The 14,461-nt window shown below is 40.4% G+C and overlaps 1 protein-coding gene across 2 annotated transcripts; it reads right to left on the reverse strand.

Moving 5' to 3' along the window:
* Positions 1-1,876: 1,876 nt before the first annotated feature.
* LOC126338041 (calmodulin) lies at positions 1,877-6,298 on the reverse strand. Of its 2 annotated transcripts, none has more exons than XM_050001521.1 (3): positions 5,201-6,298; positions 4,700-4,785; positions 1,877-2,100 (listed from the first exon to the last, which is right to left on the reverse strand). In XM_050001521.1, the coding sequence occupies exon 1, from the start codon at positions 6,223-6,225 to the stop codon at positions 5,776-5,778; it is 450 nt and encodes a 149-aa protein (XP_049857478.1). In that variant the 5' UTR covers positions 6,226-6,298; the 3' UTR covers positions 1,877-2,100; positions 4,700-4,785; positions 5,201-5,775. The 2 variants fall into 2 exon arrangements, with proteins under 2 accessions (XP_049857478.1, XP_049857477.1); XM_050001520.1 differs by having other exon boundaries at positions 1,877-2,105.
* Positions 6,299-14,461: the final 8,163 nt, after the last annotated feature.

Consider the following 14,461-nt stretch of genomic DNA (forward strand, 5'->3'; position numbering starts at 1 on the left):
TCTATTGTAACAAAGTTTCTTCTGCAAGTCACACCAATGAAGTTCATGTATATTTTCTCCCTTCTGCATTAACCCACTACTCAGTCCACAACAAGATTCACCCACTTCTTTATAATCAGCCATTAAATTAATTACCAGTTGGACCGAATTAACGCATGTGTAATACAATACCCACAATTTGCACTTTGTACGAGGACAACTGTCAAAGAAAATACCAAATTATGTTCGAGTTTATGATTAGAATATCTTACACCAGATGGTATCGCACCTCTATACAGAAAATCTGCAGTGCAGTATCGTGGATAAACAGTTGCTTCAGTGAAATTCAAGACTTCAGTTAGCCAAATCTTACAGTGATATAAACATGGCATGGAATCTGACTACAGCAGTCTGCCAGACATACACAATATTACACCCCCCCCCCCCCCTTCCCTCCATCCTCCTCTCCTCCCTCAGGTCCCACATCCCCAGTTACACAGACTACAAATGTATGTAGTTCACAAACCTCTACCCAAGTAAGAACAGGTAACTGCAAGCAACACAAATTTAGTATAAATTCTAAAAGCCTGCCTACATTATGTAATCACAACAGAGGTGAATACAAAACCAAATGTGTGCAAGTCAGCTATATGCTGCAGCAGCTGAACTACATATGAATGAATGTGCTTTAGGACACAGGAAGGACAAACTACTGTCAATCCCCAAAACTGATAATATTAAGGCTGCAAATGTGAGAAAGATATACCCAAAATGTTGGGCCCTTTAATAATATTATTCATAATGTAATCAGTTATATCTATCATTAACACCTGCCCATCAATATCACTTGTTTATGGAAATTGAAAAGGGAGACATTTGATTCTGTAATAGGTGGAAGAGCTTGCACACATTTATCTCATACTATATATTCCAATGTCTTAAGGAGGCAAAAACCACTACTGAGAACCAGTCACCATCTCTCACATTGTGTTATTCATCATTAATTGTAACTACAAAAATCATACCAACACTGATACTTTCCTAAATGAAATATTCATATAATTCCCATTTCCAATCTGGAGATTGCCTCATTCCTATTCATTTAAATGATTTTCATTCATAATGCACAAGCCACACTTAATACTGTTAAACTGCAGGGAAAAGACATCTACTTTCCTTCTAGTGTAAAATTTTAGTAGTGCTAAAAACATATGTAAAAGAACCTTCATTTCTAAATGTTAATTTGGAGTAATTCTGCCACTTTGGGGTTAAGCACTTATGAGCCATTTGTGTGTAATTTTATTGTTGCCTCCAACAAATATTCCTTGTGGTAAAACAATTTGAACATTAGTGCAAGTGATTCTGGAATACCATCCTCCTCAATAATTTAGCCACAAATAACCATCAACATTTTCTGCATTGCTAAGGTGTAGGAACTAAAACCTGAACAAACTATCCAAACATTTTAACACACAGTATCCCCAACAGCAAATTATCACAAATCAAACTCAGAAGACAAATTATTGAAATCCTTACATAAGTTTTTATATGGCACAATTTCTTGTAATTCCCTTAAAAAATATTTGTAAGTTCAATTTCACTACTAATCACAGTTGTAGTTTTCATGAACCCCCAACCCATTTGTTATTTTTTTTTTTTAACTTCACATATCAATAAAGCATGTCAACATTAAGGAGTTTGTGATAGCAATTAAAAGTTTTAATTTTTTCTAATAGAATATTTGAACCAACTATCAAGATTTAGACTGACCAGTTTGCCCATTTTTAGTTTTTAGTAAACATTGGAAAAAATCACAGCTACCCTACTACTTTCATTAAAGCCACTTTTTCACCAGAAACAGCATTTTTGGGTATAGGGATTAATTATTGAATCCCAGCACTTTTAAACACTTAAATTTATTAACATTTCTTTAAAATTAAATAACAGTATAATATACATACTAACGTCATGTATTTAGTATTAAAATTAATGAATGAATGAAAATTATTTGGAATGTTTACAGATTAAGTCAAAACATCACAATTTTAAACCAGCTACAGCAAATTTTGGAGACCACAGACTGAACCAACAGCTTGTGCGGAGACAATTCTTTGATGACTGCTGTGCTGAAAAGAAGGAAAGAACTTATCAGTAACATGTTTAGTGCTATCCAATCCAGCAAAGTGAAGAAAACTGGCAAAAATAGCTGAAAAATTTCAATTCAAGCTCAACATATAACACAAATTGCTCATATATAAGGCACAAAGCCATATCTGTTTAGAAAAGCTGTATTCTTAAATCAACACCACACCTGTAAGTAGTGAAAATAAATCAGTTGAAATCTAAGACATGCAGTGGTCAGTATTTACATATGAAAGGCAGAATTACAGGCAGAGAAATGTTTTCCCGTACTTAGCCGCAATATCTTCTGCAGGATAAAAATTCCATCACAATTATCTTACAGCTCAGACCTAGATGTTCATTTATGCTTTACTGATTCTACAGATACTTGCACCTTTACGCTAATTAACGCCCACCCGCATCTCAATTCATATGCCACTCACTCAATCAGTAATAACTCAGTTCTGGATGAACAGAGCTACAAATCTTGTAAAGATAGTACTTTCGCTTACTACCAACCCCAGCAATGAATACTATGTGCAATTGCACTGCAATAGTCATTACTTAATGCTCACTGATGCAATATTAGTTGTAAGTAATCAGACATTAATACTTAAGGTGATTGAACAATTCTACTTAGACAAGAGAAATACCTGTTAGTTCCACAATCTCAGGTTCCTGAATATGAGAAGCCATAAGCAAAGCACCAGCAATATAATAGGGAGGCAAGCCTGATTTCCTACTCTGATATTAAAACCAGCCAAAGTGATATTTCAACAATGTAAGGAAAGTGATAGATTGCTTACTGACGATACAGAATCTGTCACATTGCAGACAGGCACATCAGACAGACTGTACTCATTATAGCTTTTACACAAATCCCCTTTAATTGGAAGGTGTGTGTGTGTGTGTGTGTGTGTGTGTGTGTGTGAGAGAGAGAGAGAGAGAGAGAGAGAGAGAGAGAGAGAGAGAGAGAGAGAGAGAGACTGACTTTGGCTAAAGCTGTGTCTTTTCATTGGGCCTGTCTGCAATGCAAGAGGTCATGTTTACAATGAGCAAGAATATCTTTTTCCTCGTATTGTGGATATCCCAACTTGGAGTTTCAAAGCTGCTATTTCATCACAGTAATCTGTATATAACAAATCTTTAAGCTTCTCTAGAATTGTGTGGTAACTTCCTCCACTCCAAGTATGAACAAATACAAAAAAATTTCAGTTATCTGTCAACAACACATAGCAGCCTACTACATATGCAAACTGTTGAACATGATATATTAAAATTTTAATACAGGAAATTCTATGGAATTGAATTTGGTTTCCAAGTACCTTTAAAATTGCCAGTGTAGAAGGAACTGAAATGCATAATAAGAACAGCTCAAAGGTTTCAAAATTTATGCTTATCAAACACCTTATTCCTATTACTGAAGAAGAAACTTTTGTAAGACTATACTAAAGTAGCTCACAAAGCAGCTAGCTAGCGCGCACGCACACACACACACACACACACACACACACACACACACACACACACACACACACACACACAAAAATCACATTAGCAAACAAGCCCATCTTTTTACCTATTTGTAACTGATTCCATGTCAAGACCAACAATATTTCTCGTAAATTACAAATTTTACTGGTTTCACAGCTGTTTATTATGGTAACTCACTTTCACAATATGTTCAGAAAGGTGATTCTAAAGACAAGCGTAGGAGCAGTAATGCATGATGAGGAATCTTAACTGCTACTCTTAAGATTCACATCTGCACAATCAGCATTTCACCAATGCACGCTAAGTTTTGAAATCAAGATCCCTGAAATGATGCTTGCAAACAAACTTTACATTTTGGTCACATGTTCACAATGGTTATGAAATTAAAATCACTTATGTTTATTTATTTAATCTTCCCTTATACAAGGTTCTTTGGATAAATGACAATAGGTATCTTCAGATTCGATATGAACCCCAATTTTACTGCATTTGCGGACTGAGAAAATAGCAAATCTGGATATTTCAAGTCTGAAAGTGGGAATGGTGCAAGAGGAGTGTCAGCAACAGCCACCACATCAGAGGCTAAAACCAAGCCTTTCGACAATCAAACCATTAGTTCCCAGCAACACATCAATCTAATTATTATGAAATTAAAGCCAAATACTGAAGTCAATAAAGAAATATCCAACTATTGCAGCACGACAGCCCGTCAACAGATTTGTTAAATTCTAATTTAGCTGCACAGCAAGCAAGGTGCATCATTTTGAACACCACTATTACTACTGCAAAAGCTATATTCACGTTGTCATCAAAATTGGACCATGTTAAGAGTGCAATAAATATAGCTCAATTATAAAGTGTAATGACATATGTCAAAACATGCCCAACTCATAACAAAGTTCCTTCATAGTTTTAAGTTACGAAACTAAGCAGTTTCGCTTAACCATCTTACAAAACTCATTCTGCTCTCTAATGTATTAGTAAACAGTTCGCAAAGCAAACATTGAAAGAATAGTGCAAAACTGATGTTAACTGTTTATGAACAAGGTTAATAAAAGCATCGTCCATTTATTAATGAGACTATAGAAAAAAATATATACTCTACCATCGTAAAATCTTGAAGACGTAGTACGCATCTACCCCAAAAAGGTCTTCTGGAAGAGCCCAATATTTCTTGCAATTTCGAAGACCCTGGAAAACACGAACGATACAATAAAAACAATGCTATTGAATTTTATCTGCAAAGGTTAGTAGCAACAGGTATTCAATAAAATACGTAATTAATGAGCGAAAGCGTTCACTACTTTAACACCACATAACTTTCTAAAAACTGTCGTCAGCAACCGAATCCAAGTGCCCACGCCGACCGCTACTAAAAATAACTTTCCCACAATAGCGTTAGCTATTAAAGTGAGTACAGGCTGAGCTACTGTACTACGTTATTACATTTAACATTTAGTGAATGCAGTCTTGGCTATAAGCACCATTAACATCTTATCAGAATCCACAAAGACATGTATGTCTAGCAAACTTTTTACGTGGCAACACGTAGCGAGCAACACGTACTTCCACTATATAATTGTTACAAACATCAGCTGCGACTCACCTCCACAAGTAGCACCGCAGGCTGCACCAAATGCTCCACAGGTCGCTGCTGATTTGGTACTTCGCAGACACTAAATATGGAAAACGAACCAAGTCTGAAATCTGCCTAGAATAACTACTACTCTGTACATGCTGTGGAAGGAAGGCCGCACAGGAAAATGTAGGAGACCTAATCGATAAGAACTAGTTGGGCCCGGACGGGCCGGGCCGAAACTGACAAACGAAGTCTTTTTGACCGGAAAATAGGTCCACAACGCAGGAAATAGTCTTTAAACTATACAACACAAATATGCACTCCTAAGTGTAACATTACACATTATGATTAACAAACCTCATAGTTAAGTAGGTGATGTGATAAGGGGGGTAAAGGTCGAGGGCAATTTTTTTTACAAAAATTTAGTTTCATCCGTTGGTTTATCACTTCATCACACGACGATTTAAATACACGAGTTCTTCTACTCAGTTCATTGTTTCATAGTGTATCGTTTGTTCATAATGGAAAGCAGAAATGCAGTGTTTTTATCTCTGTAAAGCGTCCCGAAAAACCCGCCTCTCCCGCACCACAAAGCCGGCACTTCACTTGGATGTCATCATTGTGACGAACTCCTCGTAGTTGACCTGCCCGTCACCGTCGATGTCCGCTTCTCTGATCATCTCGTCGACTTCTTCATCGGTGAGCTTCTCACCCAGGTTGGTCATCACGTGTCGCAATTCAGCGGCACTGATGAAGCCGTTTCCGTCCTTGTCGAACACGCGGAATGCTTCTCTGATTTCTTCCTCGCTGTCCGTATCCTTCATTTTGCGCGCCATCATGGTGAGAAATTCTGGAAAGTCGATTGTACCGTTGCCATCAGCGTCCACTTCGTTTATCATATCTTGGAGTTCTGCTTCTGTTGGATTCTGCCCGAGGGAACGCATCACAGTTCCCAATTCCTTGGTTGTAATAGTGCCGTCACCATCCTTGTCGAACAGAGAGAAGGCTTCTTTGAACTCTGCGATCTGCTCCTCGGTAAGCTGATCCGCCATGGTTGAGTCGTCGCTGCTCTCGCTAACACACGTCTACACTGCCCGGATGCGCGCGAGCGAATGGCGCGCCCCTTTATAACGGCAACAGCGGCTAGAGGCAGTGGTGCGCTCCTATTGGCTGGCGCCCACCTGCAATGCGACAAGCGCAGAGCCGCGAGCGCGCGCATCCGGTGGCTCAGCTACGCGACTGTCTGCTGTTCTTATCGACCGTGGTGTCTGCAGTGCCGCATGGCGACGTCTTAACTCTTCGTGACGCGGATCCTTGCCTAACGTACTTTTACCCTAATATGCCTAATGAAATTATGTTCAGCCGTTCTTCTTTCGCCTTACGCAAAAACTGCCCAGTATTATTGGCGCTGACACACAAGCGCCAGCCTCGGTAAGACAGTTGTCGAACGATTTAGAAATTAAATCAAATACAGTGATAGTAACTGAGAAATGAGAAATAAAAACAAGCTAATGAATTTTCACAGAGTGTCCAATTGTTAATGAGGCCAGTAGGAATCTTGTTGCAAAAAAATGAACTTTATGAAACGCAGGCAACTGTGATGGATGTAAAACTGTCGGGGGGACTTGGGAAATTACCGGCACATTTAGTTTCGTCACACAAGTAAAAACAACTCGTTACATGTAGTTACTGATCTGACATGTTGTAGGTCGCAAGCCTGACAAGTGTGTTCATTCTCCGTAAATAAAATTTACGTTAAACTCATGTCATCACCGCAATGTTTCAAATGAGGACCGCTCCTAACCGGTAAATTTTCGACACGTGTTCAAGTAGAAGTGTCACTGTTTTTAATACTTAATGAAAGGGAATCCGTGTTTGCACATAGTACCAGGTAACATAATAATAATTCCTGAACAATATGCTCGAATTTTATTTTAAAGGAAACCAACACTACACACAGTAGGAATTTCAGCTCAAATCGTGAAACGTTCGCAGCAGTTATCGTATCAGACCATTTTTATAGCAAATGATTGAAGAGCTCACATTTATTTCATGAAAAGAGAAAATGTGTTGCCGCAGTATAAACATGCATGTCATGGCTACTAATTAAAATGTCTCAGATGGGGAACTGCAAGATGACGTTTTTAATTGTAGAATAAGATGAAGACTCCTCTAACAACATTAAGTTTCTCATAGGCTCTCGCATATCCATGTAACTTTCCAAACCAAGTTAAACATTTTTCCACAGTAACCGGAAATTCTTAATTTCGACGAAGTCTCCATATCTTTTCAGGGACTGTCATATTACGTTAGAGGACGCATCTATCTTTAATATAGCATTTTCTTTGCAACGCGATATCACTTAATGTTTGACCCACATTCCGCTTCATAAATGAGATCAGGTGACATCTGTAAATTTATTCACGTGTTGCTCCAAGAATCATCACCATTATAAATAGCACTTCAAGATTAAAGTCTTGCAGAACACGTATGAGACGAGAAAGAATGTGCGGATTGTCTCTTCTAAGTCGTTAGAAGCAGAGCTGGAGTAGACGTGACCCTCCTAAGGAATCAACCTAACATCAGTCTGACTCGATTTACGTGCACTCCGAAAATACGAATAGGTAAGTCTTCTTGAGCGGTAAGTGGCTACAGTATCTGACGAGTGTAGACAGGTCAGATTGATTCCCAGCACTGGTAAGGATGTTTCCGTTGTGCGAGGATTGAAAAGGAACGCAATCGGCGTACTGAAGAGAGTTACTGTGGTCAGATCGGCGGCGTAAGCTGATCTCTGACAGCTGGCAGTGCTGTTGTCAGATTGCTGTTGTTACGAAGCTCAAATGGCTGCAGGCGAAAACAGTGGCGGTCTCTACAGCTCCGGCAACACCGGGGCGTTACCATAGAGACGTTTACAAAATCGTGTAACGTGATTGGTTGTGGTAGGCGCGCGAAGCTGCTGCGCCCAGTCCCCAGCAATTGTAAGGAAGCTTTGTACAGCGACTTAACTACAGCTCCGGCTCCGAAATATATATTAATCCTTAGTACAGCAGTGCCCTATAGCTATGTCAACGATATATGAGAACTATAGGTAATCTGTGGAAATAATATTGGTACTTATACACAGATATTATTATACTGCTGATCTTTTGTAAATATAAATGCAGTTGACAATCATGTTCGTTTTTTGAAATTCATTTACCTATGTAAAAGATGACGAAAAGTCCGTTAACTTTAAAAATTCAATACTTCACGGAATAATGTATATAAATAGGTAAATACTGACACACATGCTTGAAATGACATGGGGTTTTATTGAAACGAAAAAGGATGCACAAAATGGCCGACATACGTCTCTTCATATAGTACAAAAGCAGTTATTAGCAAAATGAATGATTTTTAGTAAAGACCATGTTCTTTATAACAAATGCTCAACATGTCGGCCGTTTTTCATCAACAGTACCTGTAGTTGAGGGACAATGTTCAGAACAGCGAAACTGTGGGTACTGTGAGAATTTGTGTTGCATATTGTCTTTTAGTATCCTTAATGAGATCGAACGATGGCGGTAGGCTTGCGACTTCAGGTAAGCCCCCCAACCAATAATCACACGAATTGAGGTCTGGCCATCTGGGACGTCAGGTATGACGGAAATGGTGGCTCAGCACGCGATTCTCAGCAAACTATGTGCACAAGAGATATTTCTCTCTTGTAGCAGTATGAGGAGGAGCATCATCCAGCATCAAAGTCGTGATCTTCTCGTCATGCAATGGTGTTTCCACGACGGTTCTATAGTTGTGGGTGTTGGCACACCCTTCATACATGAAATGGGCTTCGTTATCAGCACCATCAGTTGGTTGGTTTTTGCATTCGTTTTAGGTTTGAATAAAACCCCATGTCATTTCAGGCATGCGTGTCCCATTTTACATCTCTATGGAATCAGTGCATTCTCAAATGGTAACCAAGTTTTGTGTGTTCCTGTACTACTATGTACTACCAAAGAAATTTAAAAGCACTGATGAGCCAAAACATTACGTCCGGCGCCCACCGCAAGATTACATGCTGCCTGGTGGCATTGTACACAAGCAATGCTGTGAAAACGTACACAGGGGAGCGGAGACTAATGAGAAGCCCTTCTAATGGTGATGCGAGCTGCTGAAGGGCAAATCAAGCGTCATAACAAACTTGGACAAAGGGCAGACTGTTGTAGCACGGCACTCGGAACGAGCGACTCAGAAATGGCGAAGCTGGTCGACTGCTTGTGTACTACTGTCATGAGCATCTATGAGTACATGTCTCACCCGCTCTGCAAGGCTGCATAGACGGAAATTTATGACAAAAATGGTTCAAATGGCTCTGAGCACTAAGGGACTTAACATCTATGGTCATCAGTCCCCTAGAACTTGAAACTACTTAAACCTAACTAACCTAAGGACGTCACACAGCACCCAGCCATCACGAGGCTGAGAAAATCCCTGACCACGCCAAAAATAGAACCCAGGAACCCGGGCGTGGGAAGCGAGAACGCTACAGCACGACCACGAGATGCGGGCAATTTATGACAGATCAGATGACAGAGCACAATGTAAGTGGAGGAACAAGTGTTTCCACACACACCTTTCAGCGCACTATGCAGAAGAGGCTGTCTATGTGTTCCCTTCTTGAACCAATCACATAATCAATTACGGCTGCTGAGGCATAGGGTTATCGAGATTGGTCTATTGAACAATGAGTCGTTGCCTGGTCACATGAATAACGTTTCTTGGTGCACCAGGTCGGCAGTCGTGTTGGGTACGCCGTCATCTAGCAAATGGCTCCTTGAACAATGCTCCACATCACAGATGCAGGCCAGTGGGGGCAGTTCTGATATGATGGACACTCTCCTGCTAGTAATCGAAGGTAATATGACAGCTGTCTACATGAACATTATTGCAGATAACCTGCATCCATTCATGCTTGATATTCTTCCCATTGTATCCCATGGTATCTTCCAACAGGATAACTGCCATCCTCACAAAACCTAAATTGTCCTACAATGGTATGAGGAACATGACTGTAAACATATGTCGATGTCTTGGCCACCAAATTCGCTTCGTCAGAATCCAATGGAACTCATCTAGGATGCTATCTGGTGCCACCTCCAGACCCACAAACCTCCAACTCGCGATTCACATTAATTATGAGCCCCGTATGTAGACATCTGGTGCCACATACCTTCATAGATCTACAAAGAAATTGTACAATCAAGGCCATGTAGAATCGTTACCATATTTCATTCCAGTGATGAACCAACACACAATTAAGTAGATGGTCATATTATTTTGGCTTGTCATTGTATACAGTTGTTGTTTGTTCATGAATTCTTTTTGGCTTCTTTGTAGTTTAGACATTTTAGATGTGTCACAACTATGCAAGTCTGTCATGCTGTATAAGCTCTTAACAATTCAGTTAATACACTGTCCCACCACATTAAAGTGTCAAATTGTTAAAAACCAAAATATCACATTTTACACCGTAGACCACAGCAAGACATACAGGAATCGAGTCAGTGAGGTTCTAGAAGGTACTGTCAGGATGTCAAGCCATGCCCACTCCAGTCTTGTGGCAAACTGCGTTAGGTTTCTCGGCTGAGGATCCATGGTGCAAACAGCCCAGTAGAGATGCTCCCACAGATTCTCAATTGGTTTTAAATCTGAGGACTTTCATGGCCAAAGGAGTATGATAAACTCGTGCTGGTACTCATCAAACCACACATACATGCTGCAAGCTACAGGACAAGTCACAATATCTTGCTAGAAGACACCATCGTTCTGGGGAATAATAAACTGCATGTGGGGATGGATGTAGCTACCAGTGTTTGATGCACACTTGTGTTGATCCATTGTGCCTTCCAGAATGACAAGATCACCAAGGGAATGCCACAAAAACGTAGCTCTCCCTCCTCTTGCCTGAACCCTCCTGATACTGTCACAAAGTGTTTGTTTTCAGACTTTTGATGCCATGAATGCCAATGGCCGCCTGTCCGATGAAGTGTGCAACGTGATTCGTCTGAAAAGCTCATCTGTCGCAATTCAGTGTACATCCAGTTATGTTATTGGCTTGAAAATTCCAGCCTTTGCTGCCGATGAATAGCAGTCAGCATGGGAGCATGAAGCAGGCATCTACTGTGCATACATAACAACATTCACAGAATGCTCATTGAGAAGAAAGTGTTTGGGGTCCTATGGTTCATTTGGGCAATCAGTTGCAAGACTATGCACCCATACATATATCCGCAACAGTTCTTCACCCCAGTCATCTATGACTCATAGTGCACCACATTTGCTTTGGCCCTAATTTTGGATAATGTCATTTTGCTGTGCATTGTATATTGTAACCACAGCAAAGTGCAAAAGTTTGCAAACTTAGATTTTTCAGAAATTCTTCCATCTGCGGCCCTACTGGATGTCAGATATACACTATGATATCAAAAGTATCAGGACACCTGGCCGAAAATTACTTACAAGTTCTTGGCGCCCTCCAACAGTAATGCTGGAATTCAGTATGGCAATGGCCCACCTTTAGCCTTGATGACAAACTCCACTCTCACTAGCATACATTCAATCACGTGCTGGAAGGTTTCTTGGGGACTGTCAGCCCATTCCTCATGGAGTGCTGCACTGAGGAGAGGGATCAGTGTTGGTGGCTGAGGCCTGGCATGAAGTTGGAGTTCCAAAACATCCCAAATGTGTTTACAGGATTCAGATCAGGACTCTGTGCAGACCAGTCCATTACAGGGATGTTATTGTCATGTAACCACCCCTCCGCTGGCCGGAGTGGCCGAGCGGTTCTAGGCGATACTGTCTGGAACTGCACGACCACTACGATCGCAGGTTCGAATCCTCCCTCAGGCATGGATGTGTGTGCTGTCCTTAGCTTAGTTAGGTTTAAGTAGTTGTAAGTTCTAGGCGACTGATGACCTCAGAAGATAAGTCCCATAGTGCTCAGAGCCATTTGAACCATTCTGAACCACCCCTCCATAGGTCGTGCATTGTAAACAGGTGCTCGATCGTGTTGAAAGATGCAGTTGCCATCCTCGAATTGCTTTTCAACAATGGAAACAAGAAGGTGCTTAAAACATCAATGTAGGACTGTGCTGTCTAGTTCCACGTAAAACAACAAGGGGTACAAGCCCCCTCCATGAAAAACATTAGCTGGCCAGTGTGGCCGTGTAGTTCTAAGCGCTTCAGTTTGGCACCGCGTGACCGCTTAGGTCGCAGGTTCGAATTCTATCTCAGGCATGGATGTGTGTGATGTCCTTAGGTTAGTTAGTGTCTGCAGTGGACTATCATAGTGTCTGCAGCGGATCCTGAAACAGCCTGGAATTCCTGTGTGATAGTCTGGATAGATGTTTGCCTATTACACATTACAACCCTCACAACTGTCGGTGGTCTCTGTCAATCAATAAATTAAGTCAGCCTGTACGTTTTTGTGCTGTACATCGCCTTTCAGATTTCCACTTCACTATCGCATCGGAAACAGTGGACCTGTGGGTGTTCAGGAGTGTGGAAATCTCGCGTACAGACATATGGCACAAGTGACACCCAATCACCTGACTCTATTCGAAGTCTGTGAGTTCTGCGGATTACCACATTCTGCTCTGTCATTATGTATGACTCCTGAGGTTGCTGATATGGAGTACCTGGCAGTAGGTGGCAGCACAAGACACCTAACATAAAAAATGTATGTTTTTGGGGATGTCTGGGTCTCATAGTGTTTTTACATTACAACAGTGAATGCAGTGTTTTTGCTGTCTCGTGAAATGGTTTACATACCCCCTGCTACTAGTTCTGCCACCTGCTGCCAGTCAGTGATTGTTACACATTGACGTTGAAAATAGATATTTATCACCATTTCTAGAGCAATTAAGAAATTTTTTGAAAATCAAGAAAGAACCACAAAAAACAAAAATTTTTGAGTTAAAGGTATCATAAGACATGGTTTATTCTGAAATTCAGATACTAATAACAAAAAAGGACAAATTGATATGAAAAAAAATGTTGTCACTTTTTAAATCAATTTAAGCCTTTTTCGAATATTTGCACTCATTTTAATAATATTTTCATCATTTTTCAGTATTTACAATAGTTTTCGAACATTTTCACTGTTGTTGCTGTTGATGTTGTGGTCTTCAGTCCTGAGACTGGTTGGATGCAGCTCTCCATGCTGCTCTATCTAATGTAAGCTTCTTCACCTCCCAGTCCCTACTGCAACCTACATCCTTCTGAATCTCCTTAGTGTAGTCATCTCTCGTTCTCCCTCTACGATTTTTACCCTCCACGCTACCCTCCAATACTAAATTGGTGATCCCTTGATGCCTCAGAACATGTCCTACCAACCGATCCCTTCTTCTAGTCAAGTTGTGCCACAAACTTCTCTTCTCCCCAATCCTATTCCATACTTCCTCATTAGTTATATGATCTACCCATCTAATCTTCAGCATACTTCTGTAGCACCACATTTCGAAAGCTTCTATTCTCTTCATGTCCAAACTATATATCGTCCATGTTTCACTTCCATACATGGCCACACTCTATACAAATACTTTCAGAAATGACTTCCTGACACTTAAATCTATACTCGATGTTAACAAATTTCTCTTCTTCAGGAACGCTTTCCTTGCCATTGCCAGTCTACATTTTATATCCTCTCTACTTCGACCATCATCAGTTATTTTGCTCCCCAAATAGGAAAACTTCTTTACTACTTTAAGTGTCTCATTTCCTAATCTAATTTCCTCAGCATCACCCAAATTAATTCGACTACATTCCATTATCTTCGGTTTGCTTTTGTTGATGTTCATCTTAGATCGTCCTTTAAGGCACAATCCATTCCGTTCCATTGCTCTTCCAAGTCCTTTGCTGTCTCTGACAGAATGACGATGTCATCGGCGAACCTCAACATTTTTATTTCTTCTCCATGGATTTTAATACCTACTACAAATTTTTCTTTTGTTTCCTTTACTGCTTGCTCAATATACAGATTGAATAACATCATGGAGAGACTACAACCCTGTCTCACTCCCTTCCCCTTCCCAACAACTGCTTCCCTTTCATGTCACTCGACTCTTACAACTGCCATCTGGTTTCTGTACAAATTGTAAATAGCCTTTCGCTCCCTGTATTTTACCCCTGCTACCTTCAGGATTTGAAAGAGAGTATTCCAGTCAACATTGTCAAAAGCTTTCTCTAAGTCTACAAATGCTAGAAATGTAGGTTTGCCCTTCCTTAATCTAGCTTCTAAGATAAGTCGTA

This window comes from Schistocerca gregaria, chromosome 1 (assembly GCF_023897955.1).
Source record: "Schistocerca gregaria isolate iqSchGreg1 chromosome 1, iqSchGreg1.2, whole genome shotgun sequence".
Taxonomy (NCBI): Eukaryota; Metazoa; Arthropoda; class Insecta; order Orthoptera; family Acrididae; genus Schistocerca; species Schistocerca gregaria.